At 59.7% G+C, this 27,598-nt stretch overlaps 3 protein-coding genes across 10 annotated transcripts in view; 1 reads left to right on the top strand and 2 right to left on the bottom strand.

Moving 5' to 3' along the window:
• TSC2 (TSC complex subunit 2) overlaps positions 1–8,932 on the bottom strand; it is a 37,348-nt gene extending 28,416 nt beyond the window's left edge. For all 5 annotated transcript variants that reach the window (XM_060031509.1, XM_060031510.1, XM_060031512.1 and 2 more), the window contains exons 1-10: positions 8,868–8,932; positions 8,183–8,349; positions 7,050–7,136; positions 5,304–5,414; positions 4,342–4,486; positions 3,202–3,319; positions 2,745–2,793; positions 2,202–2,327; positions 1,793–1,866; positions 604–730 (exon numbers count right to left, since the gene is read on the bottom strand). In XM_060031509.1, the coding sequence (XP_059887492.1) occupies positions 604–730; positions 1,793–1,866; positions 2,202–2,327; positions 2,745–2,793; positions 3,202–3,319; positions 4,342–4,486; positions 5,304–5,414; positions 7,050–7,136; positions 8,183–8,320 (975 nt within the window). In that variant the 5' untranslated portion in view covers positions 8,321–8,349; positions 8,868–8,932. The remainder of the gene's footprint in view (positions 1–603; positions 731–1,792; positions 1,867–2,201; positions 2,328–2,744; positions 2,794–3,201; positions 3,320–4,341; positions 4,487–5,303; positions 5,415–7,049; positions 7,137–8,182; positions 8,350–8,867) is intronic.
• A 115-nt stretch (positions 8,933–9,047) lies between these two features.
• On the top strand, positions 9,048–15,038 carry NTHL1 (nth like DNA glycosylase 1). The gene is made up of 6 exons (XM_060032991.2): positions 9,048–9,189; positions 10,419–10,657; positions 11,198–11,368; positions 12,287–12,446; positions 14,634–14,739; positions 14,820–15,038. Exons 1-6 carry the CDS (start codon positions 9,075–9,077, stop codon positions 14,941–14,943), a joined length of 915 nt encoding a protein of 304 aa, XP_059888974.1. The 5' UTR covers positions 9,048–9,074; the 3' UTR covers positions 14,944–15,038.
• A 1,436-nt stretch (positions 15,039–16,474) lies between these two features.
• Positions 16,475–27,067, bottom strand: NHERF2 (NHERF family PDZ scaffold protein 2). 4 transcript variants are annotated; one of them, XM_060031506.1, is made up of 7 exons: positions 26,646–27,067; positions 24,006–24,206; positions 18,157–18,336; positions 17,699–17,852; positions 17,578–17,621; positions 17,149–17,211; positions 16,617–16,916 (listed from the first exon to the last, which is right to left on the bottom strand). In XM_060031506.1, the coding sequence occupies exons 1-7, from the start codon at positions 26,856–26,858 to the stop codon at positions 16,758–16,760; spliced, it is 1,014 nt and encodes a 337-aa protein (XP_059887489.1). In that variant the 5' UTR covers positions 26,859–27,067; the 3' UTR covers positions 16,617–16,757. The 4 variants fall into 4 exon arrangements, with proteins under 4 accessions (XP_059887486.1, XP_059887489.1, XP_059887487.1 ...); XM_060031504.1 differs by lacking the exon at positions 17,149–17,211 and having other exon boundaries at positions 26,646–27,005; XM_060031505.1 differs by lacking the exons at positions 24,006–24,206; positions 26,646–27,067 and adding an exon at positions 20,840–20,988.
• Between the last annotated feature and the right edge of the window lie 531 nt (positions 27,068–27,598).

Genomic DNA, 27,598 nt, shown 5'->3' with positions numbered 1-27,598 from the left:
GCTTCCTGGCCTAGAAGAACCTGAAAGCTACCCTGATGCAAGCAACGTGCAAAGAACATGGCCTCCACTGCCCAGGAGACAGGGTGTGGCCAGAAGGACCCCATTAGGGGCAGCTGGGACATGACACAGCTCATCTGCTTGTCAGGTAAGATGAGGATGGTGTGATTGCCCCAGCTCACCAGGGTGCCATGACAGCTACATGAAAACATGCAAAGTGCTCCGAACTCCACCAGGCACGGTGGAAACACAAGCTATTAACTCTGGCCTCATTCTAGACCAAGAGCAAGTTTGCCACTTGACCAAGGAAACTGTCGAAAGCAAGTATGTCACTATCCCCAGGGGGAATCCTGAGCAGTCCTGATGCTAATTTGTAGAAAATGAAATTCACAAAATATAATATTTGCTTGAGGATAAAACCTTCAAAGGCCCTACATCGCAACCCCACTTGCAAAGCAAATGACTGCACACGTTCCCCCCGTGCCCACCCCCCACCTCCTGCCCCTGCAGCAGACTCCCCGTCTTGACAGGCCTGTCCCCACTGGGTGGGGCTGAGGTGAGCTTTCCCGCCCTCACCAGCTCACTGCGGTACAGAAGCCAAGTTACCTCATAAAATGACGGCAACACAGATGTTGGGGAGTTCTTGAGAGAGTAGAGCCGGTGGGCTCCCCAGAGAGCCATGCCAACAAAGAACACAGCTCCTCTCAGCAGTGGGGCATCTTCCATGTAGGCTCTGAAAGCGTTCCCCGGGAAGACAGGATATAAGCAGGGCCCAGCCCAGCATCTACCCAGGCTCCTGGCAGCCTCCCTGGAGGTCCCTACACTTATGAGGCAGAAGCAAAGCTGGGGAAGTAGGCTGGGCAGGGGACTCAGGGGCCAGCAGCAACCGTGTGATTCATTCACGCATTCGCTCAACAGCCCTCAGCATCATGGTGCTGACAGCCTAGGAGACACAGGTGTGAACCAAAGGATCACGTAAATAAACACCAAGGTTCCAACTCAGATTACAGCTAAGAAGGAAAGCCATGGGATACGAGAGCAGACCTGCTCAGGGTGATCAGGGAATCTAACCGCAACACTACAATGTCAAGGACACACAGGGAAACTCAACCCAGGTGGAAGGACATTTCAGCAAGATGAAAGTTATGTGCAAAGGTCCTGGGTGGGTGGCAGAAGGGCAACAAGGCGGGAACGAGAAGCTCACAGGCTGAGCAGGGCTGGACCATCCAGGCCTTGCCATTTGGTTTTTATCCTGAGAGCACTAGGAGCCACTGTGGCTTCAAGCAAAAAGTGACACAGTCAGATCTGTGCTGGAAAAACTATGTGTGGCTGCTGTGTGGAGGAATGGACTTCAGGAGGCCAAGAGTGAGTGCAGGAGAGCAGTGAGGAGGTGAGAGCTGAGGGGGTGGGGGGGCCTGGGAGTGGACAGACGACCATCTCAGGGGCAGAAGCAACACCACCTGAGACGGTCTGGCTGTGGGAGGTGAGGCAGGGCCTCGTGACAAGTGGGTGGTGAGGCAGCCCCACTGGAGGAGGTCCGCCTGTGGGAGGGAGGTCGAGAGCTCAGTTTTGCATGTTCTGACTTTACTGGCAGGAGGAGGGGAGGACAGGTGACCAGTAGCATAAGACGTGAGCCCTAGATCAGGACTCGCTTCTGGAGCAGCCACCCCACCAGAACAGGAAGCTCCGCATCAGCCTGTGCCGAGGCATAGAGCCCACACAGGGAGCCTCCTTGAGGAGGCCCTGCGGCCGCCAAGCCGCCCTCACCCATGCCGGCTGGGCCACCCGCACTCGCCTGTCCTCCATGATGCGGCACATATTGTAGATGGCACTGTGGCCCAGGTGGGTGCCCAGGAGATTGCGCATCAGCTGGGAAGCAAGACGCACCGTCGTTAGACTGGCAAACACAAACACGAGCCCGGGGCCTCGCACGGCCACCACTCTGAAGCCCTCCACGTCCAGCTGTTCTCCACCATCTCCTCCCGAACAGGGGCAGCTAAGTTCTCAAAATGTCACCAAAACCCTGACCTCAGCTCAGCCACTGGGAAAATGCCACTGGCTTCCCCTCAACAGGCCATTGTCTGGCCGCTCCGAGAATAAGATGGCCATTCATTGAGGACAAGATGGCCCTTGTCCTGTCCATAAGCCTGGCTTATCACTTCATCCGGGCAAGAACTCTGCAAGATGAGAGTTTAGACCCCTACCTTCCAGCAAGGCTCACAGAGCTCCTTGACATTGATGGTGCGGCAGAGGGTGACGATGAACAGGGGGAGGCTCTCGGCCGGCAGGCAGTTGTAGCAGACCACGGCGTCCAGCACCTGCAGAGAGACCTGGTGGGGCGGAGAAAAGAGTCAGGCCAGCCCTGCCTCCTGCTCACAGGGAAGTGACACCCACAGCTTCCTCCACTGACCATCCTTTGGTCAGCAATGACTGCCCCTCCCCTCTGTCAAAGCAGCCTTCCTGGGAACCACAGAGTGAGCAAGCATCTGGGAGGCACTTTTACATCCCAGCCACGGTGGGTTATCCCATCATGAACTATGACCCCACAACGGATGTCATCCAACGCCCTTACTTACAGGAGACAGTCCTGAGGCTCAGAGAGGTCAAGCAGCTTTCCCGAGGCCACACAGCCAGTGAGGGGCAGCACAGGGCTTGACCCCAGGGCCTGGGGTCTCAGTTGCTACACCACCCGGCCTGCCCAGAAGGACGGTGAAAGGGACTGTCCCTGGACGGGGGCAGCTACTGACCTCTATGTCCACGGAGGACACGGTCTGGACGCACAGCAGGCAGATCATGCTGTGGGAAGAAACACAAAGTCAGCTGAGAGGACACTTCCCAGAGGCTGGGTGGCTCCATTTTACTTCCTGGTTCCTCTACCAAGTCAGTTAAAAAAGTGGCTCATCCTCCCTCAGGGCTCCCCTCACCCAACCACTGCTCAGCACTGAGTGTACAGCACCAAGACCAAGCCTCTGCCCACAGGGTTTCACAGAGTGTTTTGAACAAATGACAAGTAACAATAAACAAAACATCAGGTAATATCACACATCTGCTACAAACATTATGTGGAAGGTGGCTTTGGCCACTTCCAACATCTCCATTTATTTGATGGTTTTAACAGCTTTATTCACCCTACAGAGCTGAACTGCAGAAACAAGACAGCAGCACTGTGATCAGTGCATGTTACTGATCACATGTTTTTCTTACTGGACCATGGATGCAATGTATTCATCGAGGTAACAGCTGTTGAATTTGACCAAATTCACAAGCACCAGAAGGAATTCTGAGGACAGGCCAATGTCCATCCACTGCAGGACAAATTCAGCTAGGGGAGAAAAAGAGGAGAGCAATGTCCTTCCTACTCACCTCCTCCCCAGGAAAATGAGTCCCCATCCCATTCACTGCTGGAAACAGCATCATTGGTCCCCATGGAATGAAAGGCAGGCCAGCACGGGACCGATGGAGGCTCAGCTGGAGCCCGAGCAGGTCAGCATGTCATGGACTCTGGAATTCACCAGCTCCCAGGATGCATGAAGGGGTCTGAGCTGAGGCAGGGGCAGCGTTTGTGCATTTGATGCTCAGAGCCCTGACCCCGATGCTGGGGGTGCAAACACGGGGCGAGTGTCTAGGAGGCCCCCATCCCCACAGAGAATCTCTCAAAGGAGACACAAGCAACGCTTGGTTGCTAGACACATAAACTTGGACAGAAAAACTAACCACATCCTCACTGTCAGCACCTGTCCTGCAGGTGGACCAACAGCTGAGGCCCATTTCTGACAGAACAGCAAGGCCCAAGTCAGATTTACTTCTTCCTTTACCTTCCTCTTCTCCCCACAGCAGTGACATGAAATCTCAAGACTCATGGAAACCTCACACCATAAGGATAACAGGGAGGATGGCCACCAAAGGGAAGCGCTAGGAGGCCAGACCGGGCATGAAAAGGGCAAGGAGAAAGACACAGCGAGGTGGCCCCAGCCCCCCAAAAACCTCAGGGCACTCTGGATAAGACCCAGCCTGAGGCCTGGGTCAGCAGCATGCTCTCCCAACAGCAAAACGCAGACCACCTCCTGCCCGCCTAAAAGGCACATCTAGGCCCCACTCCCCAGGGATTCAGAGCCAGCCTGTCTGGAGTAAAGCCCAGACTCTGCATTTTTAACAAGCTCCTGGGGAGATTCGGGGGGCTGATCCTGGTTGCACACAGATAAGCAGACCAGTGTGTTGCAGCGCCCTCTGCAGGCCACGCCTGTGAACTGCAGCACTCCCTCTGGGCCCGACAGGCCTTCCTGCATCCCAGATTAAATTTGATCACCAAGGCCAGAGAGACCTCACACCCAACGTGGCACCCACCCAGCTCTTCCTCCAAGTAGGTGATGTGTCTCCCATTGTCCGTGAGGGCCTTGAAAACTTCCAGTCTCTCGTGGAGGTCTTCGTTAGAGGGGTAATCCTTGATGACCTTAAAGAAGAGGGCCCTGAGAACGCCCAAGCGGTCTCCCTGAAGACAAAACCATCGGGTCAGCAGTCCCGCCAAGATCCCCCTGGGTTTCCCAAGCAGCTATGAGAAGTCCAAGAAGTGCTGTGGGCTCCAAGACTCCCAGCCCTGGGGCCCTTTCTCCCTCCCCGAGGAAGCGGCTGTGAGGGACTAACTGGGTAGGGGATCAGGCGCACTGGTCATCGTTTGACCAGTGTGTGTGTGGAGCACCTACTATGAGCCCAGGCCTGGGCACACAGCAGGAGCCAACGCACCCACCCTCGAGGGATGCTCACGGAATGATGATAGCCATCTAACGAAGCTGAGAGTGGGGACTTCTCTGAGCAGCGGGGTGTGAAGGCATAGAGGAAATAGGCCAAGAGGAGAGGAAGCCTTCCAAGCAGGAATGGTGAGAGGTGGCCTGGGTGTTCCAGCATGGCAGGAGCCCACGGTGAGGGGCAGGAGCCCACGGTGAGGGGCAGGAGGTCAGTGAGAGCAAGAAAACAACAGCTCACTCGTGTGAGGAGCCATTCTCATCATTTTGGGTGAACTGCCTCATTTACTCCCCAGAACGTCCCAGAAAAAAGGGAATGACAAGCATCCCCACTTTAGAGGAGAGGAAGTGGAGGCTCAGGGGGCTCCAGTGACTTGCCCAGGGTCACGCAGATACTAGAGGTGACACCAGCATGCCCACTCGGGCAGTCCGGCTGCAGGGCCCCTGGGAACCAGCGAACCTATGCCTGGTGCTCTCGCCAAAGACGAGGGTCCAAGTGTGGCCCGCGGGAGCAGTCAGCACGTGGCCCGCCCAGCTCCCCCCAGGCACAGAGCGGCCACCTCTTACCTGCCCCTGCACGATGGCCTTCAGCAGAGCCAGCACGGCGTGCCGGGCCTCTGGCGGCCGCTCTGGCTGCAGCAAGTCCGAGACGGCCTTCCAGAGTGCTTCCACCGCATGCTGCCCGGCAAAGAAGGGACAGGGATTGGTGTGCTGGCCCCTCAACTTGAGGGACAGTTCCATGGGCAAAGGACAGAGCAGAACAACGTGGTCTTTTGACTTAGAACTCACTCTTCTAAAGCCCTCATGTACCTGTCACAGCCCACAGCGACCACGAGCCTGACAAGGGGAACAGCTCCAAGCTACTTCGAACCCTCACAGGTCCCTTTAACCCTCACCAGGCCATAGTCTGAGGGGAGGGAGGAAAGCAGGAAGGCCAGGGAGGCCGTCCTGGCTGCCTCCAGAGATCAGCAGCGAGTCTCTGAGAGCTTGCTCAGGCTCCATGGGAAAAGCCACTGGAAGAGTCTCAGAACCAGAAGTACCACAGCGGTCCCCGGGCCTGCAGCCTGACCCAGGAATCCCATGCTCTGGATCTCCCCTGTGTAAACAAACCAGCTTCGGGCCACTCAGTACCCCACCCCAACCCCGACTCTGCTGCCTGGCTTGGCTTGCTAAGAACTCTGTCCAGGCTTCTGGAATCTGCCTCCTAAGTCCACCCAGCCCACAAGGGAGCTGCTGGGTGCTTTCCCCTCAGCTCCCAGAATCAGTCTCTCTTGTGTCAGCTTCCCTTTCCCACGTTAACCATCCCTGACTCCCTCCAGCCAGAGTTTCCAGACCACTTACCCTTTCCCGGGCTCACTCCTCTTAAGAGGGGAACTAAAATGTCTTTTCAATGTTGTCTGACCAACATTATTCGGGCATACACTGGAATACACTGGAAGTTTTACTTCCTTTGTCCCATTCACAATACTCCTATTGATGCACCCTAAGCCACAAGAGCACACAGACACTGAGCCCATGGACTACTCCAGCCTCTTAGGCCTATCTGTCTATTCACTTGACGGCAGCTCTGACACGGCTCCCCTTTCCGTACTTATTGTACACAAACAACTTTAAGAACATAGATGCCTATCCTCACATTTATCCCTGGTCATGTGCAGCCTGCACGTTTCAGATGACCTGCAGAGGACATAGTGATTCCTCCCCACTGAGCAAATCTGAACCCGCCAGGTATGAGACCCATGTCTCCTCCTGTGTCACTCACACAAAAGTAGGTTGAGGCGAGAGCAGAGCCCTTGAGGAACTCTAACGGCAGGAAGCTTCCCACTCTGTCCACAGGACATCAGGAGAGAGCCTGGAAGTATCTGCCCAAAATAAATACTCCTACATCTGTGAGGCTGCTTAATACCACCCAAACATCTCTCCCAGAAAGACAGAGACTGGTGTGCCTGGGCTTGTTCTCTGTGAAACCACATGCTCTCCTGACGTTCCCCTATTTTTCCTTCCTGCGAATCTGTAATGTGAGAGAACAAGTGAGCGTGCGTTTCTGTAAGCACCACAAAACCGCTTCTGGATCTGCTAAAAGAGCCTAATCCTCTTGCTCCCCACCTCCACATGTGACTGGCCTCTCAGGGTTATGCTCAGGACATTTCCAGAAGCTTCCTCATCGCTAAGATGAAGACTAAATTTCCCTCAAATGGTGCATATCAGTTCATTAGTGAAGTCAGCTGTCAACCCTGCTCCTAAAAAGAGCCAAATCAGGCTTTAATGCAGCTCACATGAATCTCTCCAGGCACCCAACCAAGACACACCTACCTCTTCAAATTTCTTCGTTTTGGCAACCTCACAGATCTGCCCTATCACCCGGATGCGATTGTTGAGGCCACATTCAACACTCAGCTCCTGGAGAGATGAAAGAAGGCCAGTGCTCAGACACCAGGTCTCCTTACCTGCCAATCAAGAGCACTCTAGGAACTGCCCTGCCTTTCCCATGCTGGAGACCCACAGCAGAATCTTCTGAACCAAGAATCACCAGAGTTGACTAGTCCACCTTAGGGGAGTAAGAACAGACAATTTTTTTTTCTTCCATAGCTGCACTTTATTAAAATAAAATTCACATACGATAAAATTCACCACTGTAATGACTTTAAACTGTATAATCCAGTTTTTACCACATTCACAGTGCTTGCAACCAGGTCCACTAATTCCAGAACACTTTCATCACCTCAAAAAGAAGCTTCACTCCCCATTCCCTCCTCCCCCCAAGCCCTGGCAAAGGCTAATCTACTTTGTCTCTATGGATTTGCTTATTCTGGGCATTTCATATATATGGAATCATACATTATGTGGGCTTTTGTGATTGGTTTCTTTCACTTAGTATAATGTTTTCAAGGTTCATCCATGCTGTTGCATGTTATCAGTGCTTCACTTCTCTTTTTGTTAAATACTACTCCATCGTATGAAGGCATCACATTTTGTTTAAACCTTCACCAATTGATGAGCATTTTGGTTGTTTCTGAACGAGAAACTTTACAAGTGCAAACATTCAACATTATTTATGCGTAAAGCACTGAGTAGGCACGTCTGTGAGATTCCAACACAGACAAAAAAGTGAAGCCTTACTTCTCCCAGAAACTCACACATTACCAGTTACCCCTGGCCATAACCCTAATCACCTGTGGAGACCATGGCCTTTAGGTCATCTAGTAAAACAAGTTTTCTTGCATCAACATCTGAATACTAACTCAAGTGTGCTGGACCAAGTCGCCAAGATCCTGACTTCCTGAATTTCCAGAGAAAAGACACATATGTCACCATGGTACTGGGGACAGCAGCCCCACAGACGGTCACCAGCAGCCCATCTCCCACAGAACCTGGTGACAGACCAAACTCAGCCTTCCCTGCACCTCCCACTAAGCTAGCAGAGAAGACCCAGGCAGCTCACTCACTCTCAGGATTTCCGCCGTGATGATAAACTCCGTCTGTTTGCCCTCTGCAGACCTGGGATTTGGCCTTGGAGTTCCCAGTCCCAATAGAATCTTGAACTTCTCCTTCAAGCCTGAATCTTTGCTTGCTGGCTTGGCCATGCTGGGCAGGGACGCATCAGAGGACTCCTCTGTGCCGACAATCAGGCAGAGATCTCAGGGACGGCTCCACCCACCTGCCCCGCCGCGGACCGCCCGCGAACCCTAGGTCTCCGGTGGGCACGACCTTTCTTCCCTCCCACAGCCCCCGAGAAAACTCCACCACAGGCTGGCGCGGTTCCGGCCAGAAATAAACCTGGAAAACGCCAGGCCGTCCGCCCGCCTCAGTGCATGGAGTGAGGGAGGGGAACTGGGGCCAGGGGGCGGCCGCCGCGGGGTCCAGGGAGCCCTGACGTTTGCCATCTCTCTTCTCCCCGTGTGGAGGAGGACTGTTGGGGGACGCCGGGAGCAGGGACCCCCTCGCACCCGCCATGACTTAAAACCAAGGAATGCTTGGAGCTCCAGAATCAGGCTGCGGTGGGCGCTCCCGAGAGCCGGGCCTGACACTGCGGGGTCCGCCCCCACGGCCTCAGTGCCGAGCAGGCCTGGAGAGGCAGCCTCCTCCGCTGCCCCGTCGGAGTCGGCGGTCAGGACACCTCGAGCCACTCACCACTCCCCGCGCCCGCAGCGAGCGGGACAGTCCCAGCGCCGAAAACCGAGCACACCCCCGGCCACAAGCCGCCGCCGGAAGCGCGACCTGCACTTCCGGCAGCGGGAGGGCGCCGAGGGCCGCCCTCTGGAGGAAAGGCTGGGCGAGTGCTAGTCACGTGATGGGGTCCCAGGGGCCGCCGGGACGTGTAGTCCGCAGGAATCCGGCATGAATGCGGTGGGCGTGAGGATGGTGACCCGCAGCCGGAGCCGGGGACCCGGGGCCGGTCAGCAAGGAAGTAGGGAGAAGCCCGCGCCGCTCCGGAGAGAAGAGGCGGCTGCAGGTAGCGCCGCGCCCGCGCGGGGTCACAGGAAGAGAGGCGGGGTGGGGGCCTGAGTTCCCGCCCTAAGCTCTTTCCCGGGAGACAGGGGCTGGGTTCAGGCGTTCCCACCTCCCCCACCTTCGTCCTGTTGAAGAAAGTTCTCCCGGTCCCGCTAGCATGCCCTAGGGTACTCCACTTGTGCCAGGCTGATTGCGAGGCAAACCGGCCCTGTCCTCATAGTTGCTTCCAGCTCAGAGGCCCGGTGCCAAGGACTGTCCCAGCCAGAAGTTTTCTCCCCCTGCTAGAGGGTGCTTCTGAGAGAAAGTGGGAAACGGCGTGGCTTTCCTTACGTTTACGTCGTTATTAAGGACCTAATTTGAGATTCAGCGGTGGGCGAGAACGACAGGGCCCCCTGCCACTTGTCCTGCCTGGACGTCTGCAGGATTGTCCAGAGGAGGATTCTTACGGACACCCAAAGACCCCAGGGGTAGTCCAGACAAAATGACACACTGGGCAGAAGCATGGCTGGGGGGGACAGGCACGCGATAATGCCAGCCAGGTAGGCAGGAGCTCTGATGCCAGGACAGAGTTTGGAGTTTTAAACAGAAAGTGACACAACTCAATTCAGATTTTTTTTTTTTAGCAGATATTAATTTTTAATTTTTATTTATTTATTTATTTATATTCGGCTGTGTTGTGTCTTCGTTTCTGTGCAAGGGCTTTCTCCAGTTGCGGCAAGTGGGGGCCACTTTTCATCGCGGTGCGTGGGCCTCTCACTATTGTGGCCACTCTTGTTGCATAGCACAGGCTCCAGACACGCAGGCTCAGTAGTTGTGGCTCACGGGCCCAGTTGCTCCGTGGCATGTGGGATCTTCCCAGACCAGGGCTCGAACCCATGTCCCCTGCATCGGCAGGCAGATTCTCAACCACTGCGCCACCAGGGAAGCCCCTCAATTCAGATTTTAGAAAGTTCTCTCTGACAGTGTCGAGACTAGATTGGGGGCACCATGGTGGAGGCTGTTACTTAGAGTCGTCATGTGCTAAAGTGGATTTGGTCAGAGGGCCAACGGCATGAGGAAGGCTGACCTGGCCCGGAGCACATGCTGCAGAGGCCAGAGCACCCGCAGTTGTAGTAGGTGATGGGTGGTTGTTGAATAAATGATGTAGGATGAGATAGCAGGTAGGGCAGCACCCACACCTTTTCCTTACCTGTAGCCCTCACTGAAGGGACCAAGTGGTACTTTTTGCAGAAGGTAGGAAAAGCTACAGCCCTGTGAAGCGTCAGCGGAAGGCTCAAAGACTGAATGTGGCCTACGAGGCCTCAGAAGGTGAGAAAGGAGAGGGGGTCGAGCATCTCCAGTCACCCGCCTGGGAGCCTCAGGACTGGCGGCAGCAGCTGGAGAACATCCGGACCATGAGGAGTGGAAAGGACGCGCCTGTGGACCAGCTGGGGGTTGAACACTGCTATGACCTCAGCGCACCCCCGAAGGTAGGCGGGCACCCATCTGCTGGTGACCCCCTTCTGAACAAGACACTTGCTTCCTCTCAGGCCTTTAGCAGGGGACAGCTGGCACATCATGGGTGTTCAGTAACTTTTGCTGAGAGAGAGAGGGAGTTCCTTACACTTCACTGGCCCAGAGCCTGGTCCTAAGACTAACTTGATTCCAATCCCAGCTCTGCTACCCGGTGACAGGCCTCAGTTTGCTTGTCTGTAAAGTGGGCAGCAGCATCCTTTGCAAAGCAATAACGATAACAAGAGCAACCAAGGGCTGTTGAGCACTGACGTCATGCTGGGTGCAATTCTGAATGCAGTAATAATTCTTTAAGCCTCACAGTGATCTTGCAAAGCAGGTGCTGCTATTTTCCACATAAGTGGAAAATACACCACACACACACCCTTGGCCTGGGCGGATAGGAGGCGGATATCCCATGCACTGCCTGGGGTGACACGTGCAGATGAGTAAAGGGCTTGGCTGGGCTGAACACCCAGGACCCACCCCCACCCTGGTGCCTGTCACTGTGCAAGCAGGTGCGGAGGTACCAGGTGTTGCTGTCACTGATGCTCTCCAGCCAGACCAAGGACCAGGTGACAGCAGGCGCCATGCAGCGGCTGCGGGCCCGGGGCCTGACGGTGGACAGCATCCTGCAGATGGAGGACAGCACACTGGGCACGCTCATCTATCCTGTGGGCTTCTGGAGGGTGAGCCCAGCCCGTGGCAAGTGGGGCTGCGGGTGCCACTGGCCTGCGAAAGATGTCAGACTGAGTGGGCTGTGGGGTGTGGGAGGCCGGGGCGGGCATCCCTGGCCGTGGGGGCCTGGCTATGAGTTCCCACTGGAGCACCGCCCTGCCCCTGCCGCTCTGACCAGCCCACAGGGGGCCTGGCCATGGGGCCTCAAGTCCAGGCACTGGAGCTCCTTGGCCTTTCCTGTTTGCAGCCCACCCCTTCCTTCCTCCACCTCCCTTCCCAGACGCCTGGCCCTTCTCTTCCTCACTAAGGCTGCCCACCCATCTATCCCTTTGTTTACTCCAAGCCTCCCTGGAGTGCACAACCTCTCTAGGGCCCCAACAGGCCACAGAGTACAGGGTGGTGGGTGGGCGGGTCTGTTGAAGGCAGCCGGGTGGGTGGGGCTACTTCCCCTTGGCACTGGCGTGGGCTACAGTTCATCAGATGGGTTTTAAATAGCCCTGTCCACTCAGGCACAGGATGGGAACCGCCCGGCTGGCCTGGCGGCTGGTGGGGGAGCCCCAGGCTCCAGCCTTCCTTCCTGAAGGCCCAGGTGCTGTTGAGCCCAGCTTCTGGCTTAGCTGGTCCTGCTTAGCCTGCCTGGTCTCTAGTAGGGAATGATGGGGCAGGGAGACTCAAGCCTGACCCCACGCACTTGTCATTGGCCCCAGGCAAGTGGGAGGCAGGGTCTAGGCCTGCACTGGGCCTTCCTTGGGCTCTCCTGCCCTTGGCTTGTTCCCACCTCCTGGGGGGACAGAGGCAAGCAGGTGCCTCTGAGTGTGTCCTGGACAGCTGGCGGGTAGCTCTGGGCACCTGTGGGTTTCCTCTGGGCCTCGTCTTCCCAGGTCGGGCTATACTCCTGACCTCCAGCGCTGACCCCCGCAATCTTTCAGAACAAGGTGAAGTACATCAAGCAGACCAGTGCTATCCTGCAGCAGCGCTATGATGGGGACATCCCAGCCTCCTTGGCAGAGCTGGTGGCACTGCCAGGCGTCGGGCCCAAGATGGCACATTTGGCCATGGCAGTGGCCTGGGGCACTGTGTCAGGCATTGGTGAGTGGCATGCGCCCACAAGGCAGGAGTGGCAGGCTCCAGGCTTGCTGGCTGCCATTGAGGTTCCCCCATCCTTGTGACCAGTGACCCCAGCTCAGTTCTCCTCATTCACAACTCAGCCCGAAGGGTCAGAAAGGTGTTCCCAGCTCAGAGCTAGGCCCACCCCACCCAGAGATGGGTACTAGCAGGAGGAGTTCCTGTTTGCTGAGGAGCTCCTATAGCATGCTGGCCTCTGGGAGAGGCCCTAGATGGACTCGGGTCTATGCTGCATGAGGGAGAGAGACACTGGGGTAGAAACACTGATGGGGGCATGCAGGGCACCTTTGGAGTTGGCCTGGTCTGGGGCATTTCGGAGGACTTCCTGAGGAGGTGATAATTCAGCCAAGAGCTGAAGGGTGAGGTGGGCTGGCCAGGCCAAGAGGAGGAAGTGCATTTTGGGCAGAAGGAACAGCATCTGCAAAGCCGTGAGCTGGGGAAGAGGGCCAGAGCACAAGGCTCTGGAATGAGCGTGGGCAGAGGGGGCAGGGGCAGTGCAGACATGGGGACCCGGGGTGAGGAGGAAGCGGCTGGGGGGGCCCTTCCTGGAATCCCTATCCTGGGTCCTTGTATGGCATTCTGGCATTGGAGGAGCTCCGAGTGGAGACAGACCCCTGGGTTGGGGTGGGACTGCTTCCTCAGATCTTTGCCCAGCGAGTGGGGGCTTCTGAGGCTGCACAGCGCAGGCCCAGCCAGCCCGGAAACCAGGGCTTGACCCATGACCTCCTTGTGTGTTCCCACCGTGGTGCTTCTCAGGGACTCATGCAGAGGAGCCAGGAGAGGTGGTGGGGATCCCCCCAGGGCTTCCGAGGCTTGTGAAGCCTGCCCCCTGGGGTAGGGACCCCTTCCCTGCAGTGCCCGCCAGAGGAGGAGGGCTCTGGCTACCTGATGAGGTTGGAGCCCAGAAGCCCTGAAAAGCGGGAGCCAGGCCAGGCGGGGCCCGGGCAGAGTCTCCCTCACTGGGCTCCTGCGGCTGCCGGCCTCTCAGCAGATACTTGAGCTTATCTGGGCGGCTGTCCTCGGCTGCCCGTGTCTAGGAGTGGTCTGGCAGGTCTGTGGGGGAAGGGCCCCTGCCTGCAGCTGGTTGCAGCAGTCAGGAGTGTGGGAATGCTGCCCTATCTGGTTGTCTGTGGGCCAGGCCACCTGCAGGGAGATCCTAGGGAGGGTGGGCCCCACTTCCCAGGGGGTTTCCTGAGAGAAGAAGCCCCCTCGAGTAGAGAGCCAGAGCCATGGGATACAGCAGCCGATCCCAGCTCTGCCCTCCCAGCTGGGTGACCCTGGGCAAGGCACTTGGCTTCTCTGAGCTGGGCCACAAAGCAGGGGAAGTAGTTGCTCCCATTAGAGGCACAGGTGTGCAGAGCCCTGCTGGACAGGCCCACAAGTGTGGTGTGGCCCTGGGCTGGGCTTCTGGGTAGCTTAAGTGCATGGTCACCTACGTGTTACAGAGAAAGAAACAGGCTTGGTGGTGACCCAGGGGTGTGGCTTCTCCATCTGCATACTCTCCCTGTGCCCCTGTTATCGCTGTTTGGGGCAGGCCCGAGCCTTTTTCCAGGCAGCCAGCAGCAGGGGAAGTGGGCCAGTGCAGGAACTCGCTTTCTCTTCGGCAGACACATAGGAGGAGGAGGCAGGGGCTGCATCTGGCTAGGGGAGGGGGCCTTGGTGAGCAGGTGCCCAGGCCAAGCCCCAGGGTGGCCGGCCACGGGGAGCCGGGACTGCGGCCGGGTGCACAACAGCTGCAGCTGGCCTGGCCGCGCTCCCCTCTCCGTCCCTGATGGTGCAGTGGCAGGTGCTGGCTCTGCAGGCAGTGACTTCATGCCGGCCCACTAGGTCAAGCTGCTGCCACCCAGCCTAGCACCCATGGCTGGTGCCTGGGCCAGGAGGCACTGCTGCCTGCACCCCAGGAAAAAGGCCCAAGTCCTCTGGATCTGACTCCAGCCCCTGCCTAGCAGCAGGGATGGCCCATGTGACTCTCTCTCAGGCCTGCGCAGTTCTGGGTCCTCCTCAGAAGCCAGCGGGGGTTGGGGAGGTGTGTAGGGGGATTCAGGCTTCAGACTCAGCCCCCCACCAACCCGCACTGGGAGCCGTGGCAGGGATGGGGCAGTCTGGCCCGGTGAGCCTGCCCCGTGTTCACCCTGCCCCGTCTCCAAGCAGCAGTGGACACACACGTGCACAGAATCGTAAACCGACTCAGATGGACCAGGAAGGCAACCAAGTCCCCGGAGGAGACCCGCAGGGCACTGGAAGAGTGGCTGCCCAGGTGTGCAGGGTTGGGGTGGGGCAGGGCGGGCTCCCCTCCCTCCCACCCTCCCTCCACACTGATGGCTCCCACCCCCACAGGGAGCTGTGGAGCGAGATCAATGGACTGCTGGTGGGCTTTGGCCAGCAGACTTGCCTGCCCCTCCACCCGCGCTGCCAGGCCTGCCTCAACCGGGCCCTGTGCCCAGCTGCACACGGACTCTGAGGGCCTGGGGCCTCTGCCCGGCACCACTCTGGCCTCTTTGTGCCTTTGCTGGAGAGCCATAGCCTGTTTATAATAAAGTTTGGGGGCTGTTTGTAGTTAGGGTCTGGCTGATTTCTACCCCGGTGGGTGGGAGGCGGCATGCTGGAAAGCACATGCATGAGCTGTGTTTGCATCCGTGCTCACGTGTGTCTGGAACAGGGCTGCCTGGGAGGCCAGGATGGGGACGTGACCATCTGGACTGAGTGCTGGGGGGCAGGGGTGGCGGGGGGGTTGTAGGAGCCAGTTGCAGCCAGCTGTCTGGAAGCCCGCTGGGGACGTTGGAAGCCCAGGCTGCCTCCCGCAGCAGCTGGCTGGGGACGTGGAAACACACGCCCCTTCCTGAACTTGTGCACCCTGAGAGCCCCAGCCTCTGCCACGAGGGCCCCACCCTCAGTGTTTACAGAGCCACCTGGTCTCAGAGGGACACCAGCAGGCCCAGGGAGGGCAACACAGGGCACAGGGCCTGACCTGCGTGTACCTGCTGGGGGGCCAGGGGCCCAGAAGGCTTCACAGGGAGGTGCTGGTGAGAGGGCAGGGTTCCGAAGCACAGGGGTCCCAAGTGCGCTGGAGAGATAAGCAAGAGGGAGCAGGAGCTGAGAGGGGCTAGCGGATGGATTTGGGGAGGGGAGGCTTAGGAATGGGACTGTTTCCAGCAGCTGAGACTTGGGGAGCTGCAGGCTGCCACCTCCCTGCCCAGACCATGATCCCTCCAACCCCCAAAATGAAGGCTCAGGAAGGACAGAGACAGCCAGGGTCCAAGGAAGGCCTGTTTATTCTGAAGGCGCGCGTGTGCTATGGCTTATGGGGCAGACAGCGATGTCGGTCGGTCAGGTTCTGGGCAGGGGAAAGGCAGAGTCGGTGGGGTTTCCTCTGGGGGAGGCTCCTAGCAGGGGCCAAGCCCGGAGCCTGGGGTCCTTCCTGGGGACAGGCTCTCACACAGTCACACCCCAAAGGTCTGGGGGCTGCCGTGCAGGGACAAGGTGCCTGTCCAGAGCCTGCCCTCCTCAGGGGCACAGGGCCTCCATTCTCAGGCCCCTCAAAGAGCCCAGGCCCTGTACCCCAGACCCACCCCCCCAGGGAGGGCAGGGACAGGGCAGAGGGGCAGCTCTCACAGCCACATCTGGCATCCCCAGCACCCCCCAAAGCCTGAATGAACACGGCCTGCAAGCGCCCCAACTCTGTCCCTGGACGTCCCTGGCACTCCTGCTTGGGATGGCTGCTGCTGAGGGGGTGGGGAGAAAATGGTTTGCAGAGAAAGGTTTGTTTTATTGCAATTATTTAGAGAGCACGTCCTGAGGGGGGTGGGGGCAGGGCTCTGGTATTAAGTGGAAACATGTGTGGAGCTAGAGCTCTTTCTGGAAAAAAAGCAAAAACACAAATTCCTTTAAGTCAGCAGGCCCAGGCAGAGCAGCAAGGGCCGGGCCCCGCGGGTTACCACTGCCTCTTCCCCTCTCCCCCTCTCCCCCCTCTCCCTCCTCTCCCTCCTCTCCCTCCTCTCCCTCTCCCCACATCCCATCACTGTCTCTCTGGGTATCTCACATCTCAGGGGCTCTCTCTCCCCATCTTGCTGCCACACTCCCCTAGCACCCAGTGGGTGGGGGGCAGGACGGGGTCTCACTGGGGCACAGGTTGGTTCTTGGGTGGTGGTGGGACCACCACGGCTTGGGGGGTAAGGATGTCCCCTCCAGTCCACTGAGGGGAGCTCTGGGCGGGCCCGAGGGGCAAGGCCCAAGGTCCATGCAGGAGGAGCCCGGCAGGAAACAGGCAGGGAGGGCTCAGAAGTTGCTGAAGATCTCTCGCTTCCGGTTCCAGTCCATCTGCGGTGCCCGCTTGTTGACCCTGGTGGCTCTCACCTTCTCCTTGGCCTCGGCTGCAGTGGGGCTCAGGTGGAGGCCGCTCTCCTGAAAAGGGTCGCGCTTCCAGGTGCTGCCATCCTAGGGGCAGATATGGTGGGTGGGTGGCCAGAGTGAGCCCTGGACCCAGGCCCCCAGACAGGTGGCCTTTCCCAGGGAGTTCACACCAGAGGCCACCTGGTGGCAGGCCCAGGAGGGCTTCCTAGAGGCGGTGGCCTCACAGCTCAGGCTGACAGCTCCACAGATGCCCGCCCCCAAGGCCTCAGGCCCCCCAGTGTGTGAACAGCAGTAGAGGTGGATAGGCACCCGCTACCTCAGTGTCCTTGTCTAAGCCAGGCAGGTCACTTCGGGATGAGCACACGGAGCCACCATTGAGCTGGGAAACCAAGGGTAAGGCTTGGCTTTAGGGACCCCACCCAGGAGCCGCTGTGCACACACAGGCTTACACGCACACGTGCAGACACGCGTGCACACGCCAGAGCTGCCTTTATTCCTCTATTTGGCAGTGGCCACTGAGCCTCTACTACACCCTGGAGGTGCCCGAGTGCCCTATGGCGCTGGGGTGTGGCTGACCCAAGACGGATCCAAGGGGCATCATGGCTGGGAGTGACAGGGCCAAGCTCGATCTCACAACCATGCTAGACAAGGACAGAAATGTCGGAGGGGCTCTGTCAGGTCTGGGGACCCCCAAAGGTGCCCCTGTGGTCTCCTGGGCTCACCCTGTCCACTCCCACCCTCTCACCTGGGCCGAGCTGGTCCCGTTGGTGACTGGTGATGGCAATGGACCTGTGGGGACAGTGTGTCACTGGCCACTCAGCCCCCAATGCTTTACCCCAGCACTGGGCCCCAGGGCAGCCGCCCACCTTCCACATGCTCCTCGGTGGGTGTGACCCGCAGCCGCTTGAAGTGCTCATCTGTTTCGGGGTCCACCACAAGCAGCCGGGCCTCGTCCTCCCGTGCCTTGATGCTGGCAACCACCTCCACGTGGCGCAGCCCCTCCACATTCTGCCCGTTCACCTGCCGCCGCCAGCATGGGATCAGTGCTGCCTGAGGGCAGGTCCCCACCAGCCCCCCAAGCCACTTGGCCAGGTGTGACATCAAATATTCATCAACGCTGTCACCAGCCACGGCAGCAAGAGGAGCACCAGCTCAGGTTCCCAGCATCTCCCTCCTCCCAGTGAGGACCCGGGGCCCAGACACAAATGCGCGCGCGCGCGGGAGGGCACAGGCATAGACAAACATACGGACACACACAGGGGACACGGGCCCAGTCACAAACAGAAAGGACACAGGAGCAGACATATACACACAGGGCGGGTACCTCTATGAGTCGGTCCTGGGCACGGAGGCCAGAGTGGGCAGCAGGAGAGCCTGGGTCCACCGAGCGGATATACTGTCCAGGCCGGGACTTGTCACTGTGCAGGTTAAACCCGTAGCCCTGGGGGCCTTTTTGCAGGTGGCAGAGCCTCGGGCGCAGCTCCCTCAGGGGCCCATTGACATCCTGCAGGCACAGGGATGCAGGGTGAGGCTCCAGCTCTGACCTCCCACCCTAGAGGCGCTGACCCCACCCCTGAGGCTTCCAGTCCTGTCCCCAGTGTGCAAAGGCAGGAGTGGAGGTGGTGGGAGGGAGCCCCAGCCCCACACTCAGCATCATGCCCCCACCTGACAGCATCCCCAGGTCTCAGAGACCAACACGGGGTTGGGGGGGGGGGGCTGGGGGGGTGATGCTTAGGCTGCCTGTGATGATCCAGCTTCCGGATCCTGAACAAAGCCTTAGGGACCTGCGATAGGGTCAGGGGCCTTACAGGGGTGTTGGGAGAATCAATGGGCTCAAGGCTAGGGCTGAGCACAGACCAGGGGCCTAGGAGAGACAAGTGCGATGAGCTGCCACTCGTCACAGCGTCCAGGAAGGCTGTGGGCCCCGCCTGTCCTCTACCCAACCCCCATCCGGAGTGTGGGGCTGGCAGGGTAGGGCCGTAGGACCGGCTGTTTTGTTTATGCTCCCAAAGGTCTCCCTAGGGCTGATGGCAGTGCGGCTGTGTTTGCTTTCACATTCCAGATCAAGCTGGAGCCGCCCCCGCCCCCACAGGGCCCAGAGGCTTGGGAGGCACCGGCTGGAGCCTGGGCAGGAGCCCCAGTGAGGGAGCAGAGTGAGGGGCCGAGGATGGGGCCTGCCTCCCATCTTCCCTGCCCTCCATGGAAGGCTCACGGTGCCCTGAGGGTCCCCCCACCAACACCCCAGGGCTCTGCCTCCGTTTACCTCTGGCATCCTGCAGTAGGTTCTGGGCTGGGGGTGCGGGAGGGCCGTGCAGGCAGAGGCCAGACCCCAGGGCCCCCACCCAGCCAGGGCCTGAGGTAGTGACCACAGCGCTGAGTGGCCAGCGGCCACCGGTGCTCAGTTGAACATGGCGGTGGCCGGAGGGAGCGGGCGGCCAGCAGCTCAGGTTTCCTGGGAGCTTGGGGCTCAAGTGCGCGTGCAGATGAGACTATGCAGGGAGGGGGTGCTCACCAGGGCCTTTTCCTGTCCCTCTACCTCCCTGTGTGTGGCCAGTGACCCTGGGCCAGGCTGGGGGCTGTACTGAGGGAGGGCCAGCCTCCAGGCCTTCGAGCTCACCCCCAAACCCCAAATCGGACTGTGGCCACCCAGCTGTGGGACCAAGCGTGTCTCTCCTCACAGGGTGGTGCCTTACCTCAGTCTCTAGGCCCTCCCACCCCTGGGGAACACCTTCTTCCGGTCCAGCCTGTGCCCCTTCTCCATGACCCCTTCCCCGACCCCCCAAAGCCTGCCCCCTTGGAACCCCCGCTGCAGGCCACCATCTGCCCCATAACCCCAGGAATTCCAGGGACTGGGCTGCTGCTCCTCAGTCCCCCAGGGGCTCAGCCAGGCATCCTGGGCTGAACTTGGGGCTGTGAGACCCCTGGGTGCTCCAGGAGCTCACTTATAGACTCAACCCCTCTCCAGACACACCTGGAAGTACAAGTGTGCAGCTCTGACGTGCCTCTCAGGTCCAGGCTGTCAGAGCACAGGTCCCAAGGCTGGCCAGGGCCATGTGTGGCCGTGGAAGTGTGACATGAGCACACCTGGTGGTGGAATTGGGCCCGGGTGGCAGCGGGGCATCACATGGTCACAGAGACCAGACATCCAAACGTACGCTCGCAAACAGGCTTCATGGACCCGTGCAGTGACCCATCGTGTGAAAGGACGGCCCTCAGCACTGGGCCCTGTGGCCTCTTCCCACACCCTCCACAATGGTTCCAGGGAGTGTTCTCTTAAGGCCCCCAGATGGGAAGCAGGACTGTCGGAGGGGACAGCTGGGGCCATGAAGCCAGGCTGAATGCAGTCATTTCTGGTTCGAGACCATACTGGCCATCTCCCTGCCTCAACCCAGCACGGCTGCCTCTCACCGCACAGCCAAGAGGTTTCTCCAAACATCTGACCTAAGTCCCTCTCCTTACGATCAGGGTCCAAGGAGCGCCAAACTTGGCACTAGACCCCTCAGGTTGAGGGGCTGCAATGGGGGACAGTGGGGAGACAAGGCTGGCAGCAAGGCGACCCAGGGGGAAAGCCCGCGGGGAGGCCCAGCACCATAGTAGGTCAGGAGGGGGTGCAGGCTGGGCCTGGCCGCATTGCTCACATTCCTCGCTCCTGCCCTGGCTCAGAGCACTTCCTGTTGCCTCCCAGCTAGGCCCTCAGGCTTCCACAGGCTTCCAAGCCCCATTCCCTACCAGGCAGCCACAGAGCTGGACAAGCCCTAGTCTCCCGGACATGCCTCTAACCAGACAAAGAGGCTGGCATGGGGGTACCCCTGGAGCCAGGCTGTACCACCCCCCAGATGGTGACTCACCAGCCCTGGCAGAAAAAGGCCCCCATTGTTGCTCAGGGTCCAGCCTGCTCACACCAGGGTCACCAGGGTCCCCAGCGTCCCCTCTCCCAATCCTGGGGGACAGAGACTAAGCTGGCTGCCAGTTTCCTCATTGCCCACCCTGCCCCCACCCCACCTGACCTGCACAAGCCTCCGGGATGGGCTCCGTGGAAGGGCTCCTGGGGCCGGGGAGGGTGGTGTGGCACTCCCAGAGCGGGCCATAGGAGGCGGGACAGAAGCGGCAAGCGGCGAGCGTCCAGCTGGAGTGGCCTGAGCTCTCCAGCCAGCCCAGGCTGCCACCCCATTTATCCACCTCCCACTGTGGCCCAGGCTCCCCAGGGACGGGTGGGGACATAGGGCTGAGTCACTTTGAGGAGCAGGGTGGTGGCTGAGCCCCCCTCCCCTTCTCAGGCTCCAGCCGGGTGTCCCCCACCGGCCAGGTTTCCGTCCCAAGAAAGGAAGGAAGGAAACTGCTGGGAGGCCCTGCCCTTCTCCCAGGACCCAGGGCTGGGGAGACAAGGAGGCAAAGGAGGGGACCCTGACCTCAGAACATAAGACAGTCCTGCTGCAGCTCACGGGGGGATGGGGAGCAGGAACCAGGGAGCCCCAAAAGCCCTCTTGTAGGCACCACGTCCTGTACCAGGCGGTCACCCTCTGCAGGACTCTGTCACCTCACTCACTCTCAGCCCCCAAAGGCCTCCAGAACTGGAGATGGAGGCATGGGCTGGCTGTGAGGGGGAGGAGGGCCCGGGGTCTATCACACCCCTGCAGCCCTGGCACCGCTGGCTGCCCCGTCGCTGTTCGGGGCGGTCCCCCATCATCACTGTCACGATCAGCTGCACTGCAGCTGCGGCCACCCCAGCCCAGTCTGAACCGGGCTGAGTCACCACTGACAGCGCTGACAGCCCCCGGAAGGGAGGGGCCAGCCACATCAGTGTCCTCCCCTGCGCACCCCCTCCTCCCTACCCAGGACAGGAGGACACTGAGGCTGAGAGAGCCAGAAGGGCCCTTGGGGCCTGGACTCCCACCTCAGCCCTTCCCCCCACAGGGCATGGAGGGTGGGCCCCTTCATCCCCCACCGTGAAGCAAACAACACACATCTCTCCCCAGTTCTCCTGACCCACTGCTGTTGAGGCCCTATCAGGGCATAGCCCTGTATATAAGCATCGTTCACCCAGGCTCCCTCACAGCCTGTGATGGGCGGAAGCTAAGCCTGGTTTGTGGAGGTCAGCGGAGGTCCAGCTCTTCCTTCCCATGCTCTGAGCTCAGCTGATTAAATACCGGGTCTCTGGCTGGGAGGGAAAAGAGAGACCGTGCCCTCAGGGACTCCCCTGACCTTATGGGGTCCCTGTCCCCCTGCCAGCCCCAACCACGGAGGGACCTGCCAGACGGGCCCCACTCTTTTCCTCTAAAATTACACCAGCAGCAGGCTTCCCTGGTGGCACAGTGGTTAAGAATCCTCCTGCCAATGCAGGGGACACAGGTTCGAGCCCTGGTCTGGGAAGATCCCACATGCCACAGAGCAACTAAGCCCGTGCGCCACAACTACTGAGCCTGCGCTCTAAAGCCAGAGAGCCACAACTACTGAGCCCATGCGCCACAACTACTGAGCCTGCACTCTAGAGCCCGCGAGCCACAACTACTGAAGCTTGCACACCTAGAGCCCGTGCTCCGCAACAAGAGAAGCCACCCCAATGAGAAGTCCGCACACTGAAACAAAGAGCAGCCCCCACTCGCCACAACTAGAGAAAGCCCACGCGCAGCAATGAAGACCCAACACAGCCAAAAATAAAATAAGTCGAATAAAAATAAATTAAAAAAAATACACCAGCGGAAGACCCCTCCTAGGGCTTCCTGCAGCCCCCAGAGCCTGAAATAGTGGAGGGAGAAGGTCCCACCCAAGGACAAGGTGCCTCCCCACCCTCCAGATAAGGCCTGAGGGCAGAGTTTTCCACAGGAAGGTGAACTCAGCCATTTGTGTCTAAATCAATGGACAAACGCCTAGGGGGAGGGGCGCTTCCTCCTGGGGGTGAGATGCCCTGGGAAGGAGGGAGACTCCAGCTCTCAGTCTGGCGGGGTGGTCAGCCAGTGCACCATCCCAGGGCTCCCCTGAAATCACAAATCTGACCCTAACACCCCCTACTCTGGCCTTCAGTGGCCCTGGGGCAAAGTCCAGACTCCAGGACTTGGCACTGTGGCCCTAACCATCACCCCCTAGCCTGCCCTAGAGCCACAAAGAACAAAAAAGTGGGGCAGGGGTTCATGCTCATGCCTGTGCCCAGGTTGCCTCCCCACCGGGAATGCCATCCCCTCCAGGAGAAACACAAGGCCCCACAGGATCCAGGTCACAGGCATGGCCAGCTCGCCTGGGAGACATCCGGGACAGGGACAGGGCAGGTGTCAGGGTCCCCTGCACACCCAGAAATGTCAGATCTCACACCTCCACCAGCCCCAGGCCAGTGGTTCTCAAAGTGGGCTCTGGGGAGCCCCTCGGCTTGAATCTTCCTTTAAGGGATTTTTCTCTTTAAAAAAAAAATGAAGAAGGTAGTAGGGGCACAAAATACAGAAGGTAGTAAGGGCGCGGGGCTTCCAGGAGGGCAGGACAAGCAGGCTCTTCCTCCTGGCATCCAGGTGCTGCCCCAATAGGGCCACTGCCCAGCCCCTGCTACCTAGAAAGAGACAGAACTAGACTCCCCACCACCACCACCTCCCCCTTCCCCAGCTCTTCCCCAGTTAGCTCTTCCTGTCTGGAGGGGGGAGCAAGGAGAAGGGGGAGGTGCCGCAACCCCTGCAGACCCCAGAGCTGAGGACCCAGCTTAGAGAGTCTCCTCAGCTGCCACCACGGAGGAAGGTCAGTCCCTCTGAGGCCTTCAGAGCACAAGCAGGCTCCTCAGACAGACACCCAACACAGGCACAGAGCTGAGCACGCTCAGTCCCAGAACATCCCAGCAGCCCCTCCCCAGGTTCCTCAGCCCCTAGGCCAGGGAGGGGGTGGCTTGTCAGAATGACCCTTCCTAGGACAAGTGGCTCTGAGGAGCGTCCTGGGGAAGAGGGCCAGAGACGGGGGCTGTGGACCAGGGCCAGGTTGCCCTGACACTACCTGATTTAGAGCACAGGCTGAGGGCAGAAAGAGTGGCTCCAGGTAGCCAAGAGGGTTTTCACCAGGGGCAGAGAAGGGGCCCAGAGGGGCAGCAGAGATGGAGACAGATACTTCTGGAGGTGACTAGAGGCAGAGACTGCTGTCAGGAGGACAAGAAGGTGGTTCTGGGAGAGCCCAGGTGGTCCCTGTGGGCAGAGCCCACCATACCTTCTGGGCGACCTCAGAGCTGAGGCTGCTCCCTCGTGCCCAGTCCGGCTTTGGCTCCCAGGGGTCGTGGGCAGGGGGCAGCCCTCGCTGGGCCATCTCCTCGGTGCAGGTCAGTTGCCGCCGGCGGAGCTCTTCGTCCGTCTCCTTGTCCACCACCAGCAGCCGAGTCTGCCCCTCCACGGCCTTGATCCTCTGCACCACCTGGGACAGGTGGGTGGTGGGAGGTCACGGCCAGCACTCCAGGCAGCAGGCAGCACATGGGCAGCGGCACCACCCAGGGCTGGCCCAGGGCTGTGGGCAGGCTGCGAGCCTACCAGGGGCAGGGGTGGGCGGCTGGATCGAGAGGCCCGCTGGCTCCGCCCCCCACCCCCACTCCAGCAGCTCCCTCCCTCTTCTCCTGGGACTCCGGACACAAGCGCCCAGGCTGCAAGGGCTGTGGGGGCCTCACAGGGCCTCACCTCGGCCCAGGAAGTGACAAAGACGGGGCTCGGCTGAGCTTCGGGTTTTCAGCATGCGTGTGTGCATGTGTGCGGCCTGCACCCTGCAGCCTTCTGTTTCAGGGTGTCTCTAGGTCTGGGTTTGAAGGAGAGAACTGTCTCCCTGGGTCCCAGTTTCAGTGTGTTTGTGCCTTTTTCTGTCTTTTCCAGTGGTGGAACATAGTGGTCTAAACCCCTGCCTCTAGGCCTTCCATTCTCTTCCAGATCATGACAATGGACCTATTCCTACTGGACCTGCGGAGAGAACACCTGGATTCCTGTGGCAAGGCACCTCCTCAGGTACCTACCCATAACCCGGAAAGCAGGATTCAGACACAGCAGGGAGAGGTGGGGAGGGGCAGGTCCACCTGTGGGACAGGTGTGGTTACACAGGTGTCTGTGAAGTATCTAGAGCATGTGCATGGTGACGGCGCATACATGCTAGTGTGTGCCCGCAGGAGGGGCAGTGCCCACTGGGCATTGGGGAAGGAAGGGCAATACCCCACCCCTACCCCTAGGCCTGGGAAAGGACAGACAGGGCCCCCACCAGCTTCTCAGTAGATGTTCTCAAAAGATAGGAGGGTCTGAACCAGGCCCATCTTTGCCCCAGCCCTCCTCTGTACCTGTCTTTCCCCATGAGCCACAGAGTCACAGGAGGACTCCAGGACCCTCATGCTTCCTGACTGTGGGACCCAGACGAGTCACCCAGTATCCCCAAGCTTCAGTTTCCTCATCTGTAAAATGGGAGCCGTAACTGTACCTTCTCCCTCCCAAGACAGTGGGAAGGTCTCAAGTGGTCCTGTGTGAAGTTCTTAGAGACCAGCACCCCGGGAGGCCTGCGATAAGCATTGCTCTAGGGGCAAGGGTGGCAGCAACTGTTAAACAGAGGCCAGGCGCCAGCTCTACCAGGCCCTCCCTATGGCCTGTCAATCCAAGCTCTCTGGCCTTGACCCCCACCCTCCAGCAAACAGCCTATCCAGCTGACACTCTGGGTAAAAGACAGAAGGACGGCAGACAGACGGACAGACAAAATCTCCAAGGGTAGAAGTGAGAGTTCAGCTCCCAGCCCAGCCAATTTACTAATCTCTAGGCCCAGGCCTGGCCACACAGACAGGTGTTGGGGGGACACAGAGGAGCCTGAGTAGAAGGGGTGGAGGAAGACTGGACCCAAGCCAGGTGAGTCCCTGGTCAGTGGGAGACGGACACCCCCCAGGGGTCAGAACCTGCAGAGAACCTCCCTCTGGCCTTTATCTTCAGCTGCAAGGGGCAGGGGGCTGCGATCAGTGACCCCTGCCAGGCCATCCAGCAGCCTCTTTGGAGAAGAATGTGCTGCCACAGCGGTGACTCCCACCAGGACCCAGACACCATCAGCCAGGACACACACTAGTACACTGGCTACAGACACACTGACGACTACACATAGCCAACAGACACAGAGGCCGGGACACATATATACACAGCCACACACAGGAGGGTACACACACACACACACACATCTCCCAGTTCACACACGTCCAGGCATGCAGATCTGTATGCACACACATATATCTAGGAGTGCAGACCTGTATACGCATGTGCATACAGTCCAGCACACACACTCACTCAACTGATGCAGGCACACACAGGTGTGCCCTCCCTGTGACATCCCCTGCAGGTACACACACGAGGGACCTGTACATTCACAGACATACCCAGTTGTGTACACACGCACATGTGTACACGCTGATAGAAAAGCACCCGTATCCCCAGGCACAGGGAGACCCCCGAGGGGCCAACTGCTCCACACATTGCGCTGAGGCCGGAACAAGACTTAAGAGCGAGGGCTGAGACACGGAGGAGCCGCAATGCGGGCCCCTCCCTGCCAGGATTCCACCCCCCACCGCCTCGCTCCGTGCAGGACCGACCCGGGCTGGAGGAGGCTAGGAAGGAGGCCGGTTGCCTCTGCCTCAGCGGCCACGTCCCCCACCTCTCCACGGGAGCCCACCGCAGGCCCTTGTGCGATCCCCTCCTGGCCCGGAGAAGGGAGCTGAGGCCTGGGCGCAGGCAGCCCCGAGCTCGGTGGTTATTGGCGCCCTCCGCGCGCGCGGGGCAGGGACGCGCTCCGGGGATGGGGGCGGTGGGGGGTGGCGGAGCGGTGGGCCGGGGATGGAGCACAGGCACCCACCTGGTGGTGCGTCTCACCCTCCACGTTGACGCCGTTGACCTCGACCAGCCGATCTCCGGCGCGCAGCGCGGCCGCCTCCGCCGGGGAACCGGGCTCCACGCGCCGAATGAACTGCCCGCGGCGGCCCTTCTCGCCGTGCAGGTGGAAGCCGTAGCCGTGTTCGCCGCGCACCAGGCGGCACAGACGCGGCCGCAAAGGCTCCGGTGCGGCCATGGTGCCGGCTGCCCACCGGCCGGCCAAGGGCTGGCCACGGCGCTTTCGCCCGCCGCCAGCAGGCAGGGGCGCGGGGGCCGGCTCGCGGGGATGGGGGGGGCGCGGAGGCGGCGGCGGCGCTGGAGACCCGGTGGTGGCCTCGGCGGCTCCCGCTCGGCTCCCGTCGCCTCCGGCTCCGGCTCGGGCTCTGGCTGCGGCACCGCCCCCGCGCCCGCCCCTTCCCCGCCCCCTCCGCCATGCCGCCCCCGCCCCGGGTCCAAGCCACCCTGGTCATTTCCTTTGCCTCCGCGCTCCGCCAGCCCAGGGAGGCCCCGGGGGAGGCGTCAGGGCACCCCCGAATCACCAGTACCCCTCTGTCTCGCTCCCATTCTGGGCAGCCTTCTTGGCGCCAGCGCCTTTGCCTCCTATGCCAGTAACATTTATTGAGCACCTACTGTATGAGCAGCAGGGGTATCAAGGCAGGCCCCTGAGGCGGGAAGGGGGTGGAGAAAGGATCCTTAGACTGAGGAACCCCTATACAGGGGCCCGAGGGTAAGAACAATGGCCATGGCTCTGCCCACCCTCCTCGGGAACCCCCCCTACCCCTCCCCCCTCTCCCCTCCCATGGCCCGTTCCTGTATCAGAATCCCTCCTGCAACCCAGAGCTTCCCTGACCCAGCACAGAGTCCCAGGATGGTCCAGGAGGCAAAAAGAGGGGTTTGAAACTGACAAGGCAGCAGCCCCTTCCTATATCCTGTAGG

Source organism: Delphinus delphis, chromosome 15 (genome assembly GCF_949987515.2).
Source record: "Delphinus delphis chromosome 15, mDelDel1.2, whole genome shotgun sequence".
Lineage (NCBI taxonomy): Eukaryota > Metazoa > Chordata > Mammalia > Artiodactyla > Delphinidae > Delphinus > Delphinus delphis.
Note: the sequence above shows the minus strand (reverse complement) of the source record. Positions and strands in the feature narration are given on the sequence as shown.

What these genes read in the sequence shown, in the direction of transcription:
- NHERF2 (XM_060031503.1), bottom strand. Translation starts at nt 26,858, where the DNA reads ATGGCCGCACCGGAGCCTTTGCGGCCGCGTCTGTGCCGCCTGGTGCGC. An exon ending in GCTCTGAGGTCGCCCAGAAG is followed by an intron (nt 18,337 to 24,005) that starts GTATGGTGGGCT and finishes CTGTGCCTGCAG; the next exon opens with GATGTCAATGGGCCCCTGAG. An exon ending in CCCAGGACCGACTCATAGAG is followed by an intron (nt 17,853 to 18,156) that starts GTACCCGCCCTG and finishes TGGCGGCGGCAG; the next exon opens with GTGAACGGGCAGAATGTGGA.
- NTHL1 (XM_060032991.2), top strand. Translation starts at nt 9,075, where the DNA reads ATGAATGCGGTGGGCGTGAGGATGGTGACCCGCAGCCGGAGCCGGGGA. An exon ending in ATCCTGTGGGCTTCTGGAGG is followed by an intron (nt 11,369 to 12,286) that starts GTGAGCCCAGCC and finishes GCAATCTTTCAG; the next exon opens with AACAAGGTGAAGTACATCAA. An exon ending in CTGGAAGAGTGGCTGCCCAG is followed by an intron (nt 14,740 to 14,819) that starts GTGTGCAGGGTT and finishes CCACCCCCACAG; the next exon opens with GGAGCTGTGGAGCGAGATCA.